Source organism: Haliaeetus leucocephalus, unplaced genomic scaffold (assembly GCF_000737465.1).
Source record: "Haliaeetus leucocephalus isolate CR32 unplaced genomic scaffold, Haliaeetus_leucocephalus-4.0 Scaffold157, whole genome shotgun sequence".
Taxonomy (NCBI): Eukaryota; Metazoa; Chordata; class Aves; order Accipitriformes; family Accipitridae; genus Haliaeetus; species Haliaeetus leucocephalus.
Window position 1 is genome coordinate 1,436,934 of NW_010972593.1, and position 545 is coordinate 1,437,478.

Genomic DNA, 545 nt, shown 5'->3' on the forward strand with positions numbered 1-545 from the left:
CTTCCATGCTGGTGGGGAGCTGCAGCGTGCACATGAAGCATCGCCCTACGCTTTAAACCTCTCCCACCGGGGCTCCACGCCGCGCATGAACCCGACAGAGCCGGACTGACCGGCTCTGAGGGAGCAGCGGGGCGGGAAGCGTGAGAGGGACACGACAGATTTCCCCCCCCCTCAGAGACCGGGATCGGCCCCCGCCAAGCCTGGGCGGGAAGGGGAGCGCTGCAGTGCGCATGCGCGGCGCCGTTGGCGCCCGCCCAGCCGCCCCGGCGTGCCTCGCGCGCAGCCCGCGGGGCGGGCTCTCCTCACACAAAGGCGCAGGGCTGGGAAAATGGCGGCGACGGCGGCGGTAGCGGCGGCCACGGAAAGCGCCGGCGGCAAAATGGAGGAACCGGCTGCGGCTGCGGCGACGGCGGCGGCACCGCCACCACCTAACGGGGCAAGCAGTGCGGGGGATGCGCCCCCCAAGAGGTAGGGTGGTCGTTGTGGGGCCGCGCTGCCGCCTGGGCCTGTCGCGCCGCATGCGGCCTCTCCGCGCCGCGGGCCTG

The 545-nt window shown here is 73.4% G+C and overlaps 1 protein-coding gene across 7 annotated transcripts in view; it reads left to right on the forward strand.

Moving 5' to 3' along the window:
- The first annotated feature begins 294 nt into the window (after nucleotides 1-294).
- The window catches only part of HNRNPM (heterogeneous nuclear ribonucleoprotein M), a 26,270-nt gene continuing 26,019 nt past the window's right edge, over nucleotides 295-545 (forward strand). For 6 of the 7 annotated variants that reach the window (XM_010562255.1, XM_010562264.1, XM_010562257.1 and 3 more), the window contains exon 1: nucleotides 295-468. In XM_010562255.1, coding sequence (XP_010560557.1) covers nucleotides 329-468 — 140 coding nt within the window. In that variant the 5' untranslated portion in view covers nucleotides 295-328. The remainder of the gene's footprint in view (nucleotides 469-545) is intronic. The other variant, XM_010562263.1, reaches the window with a different exon arrangement.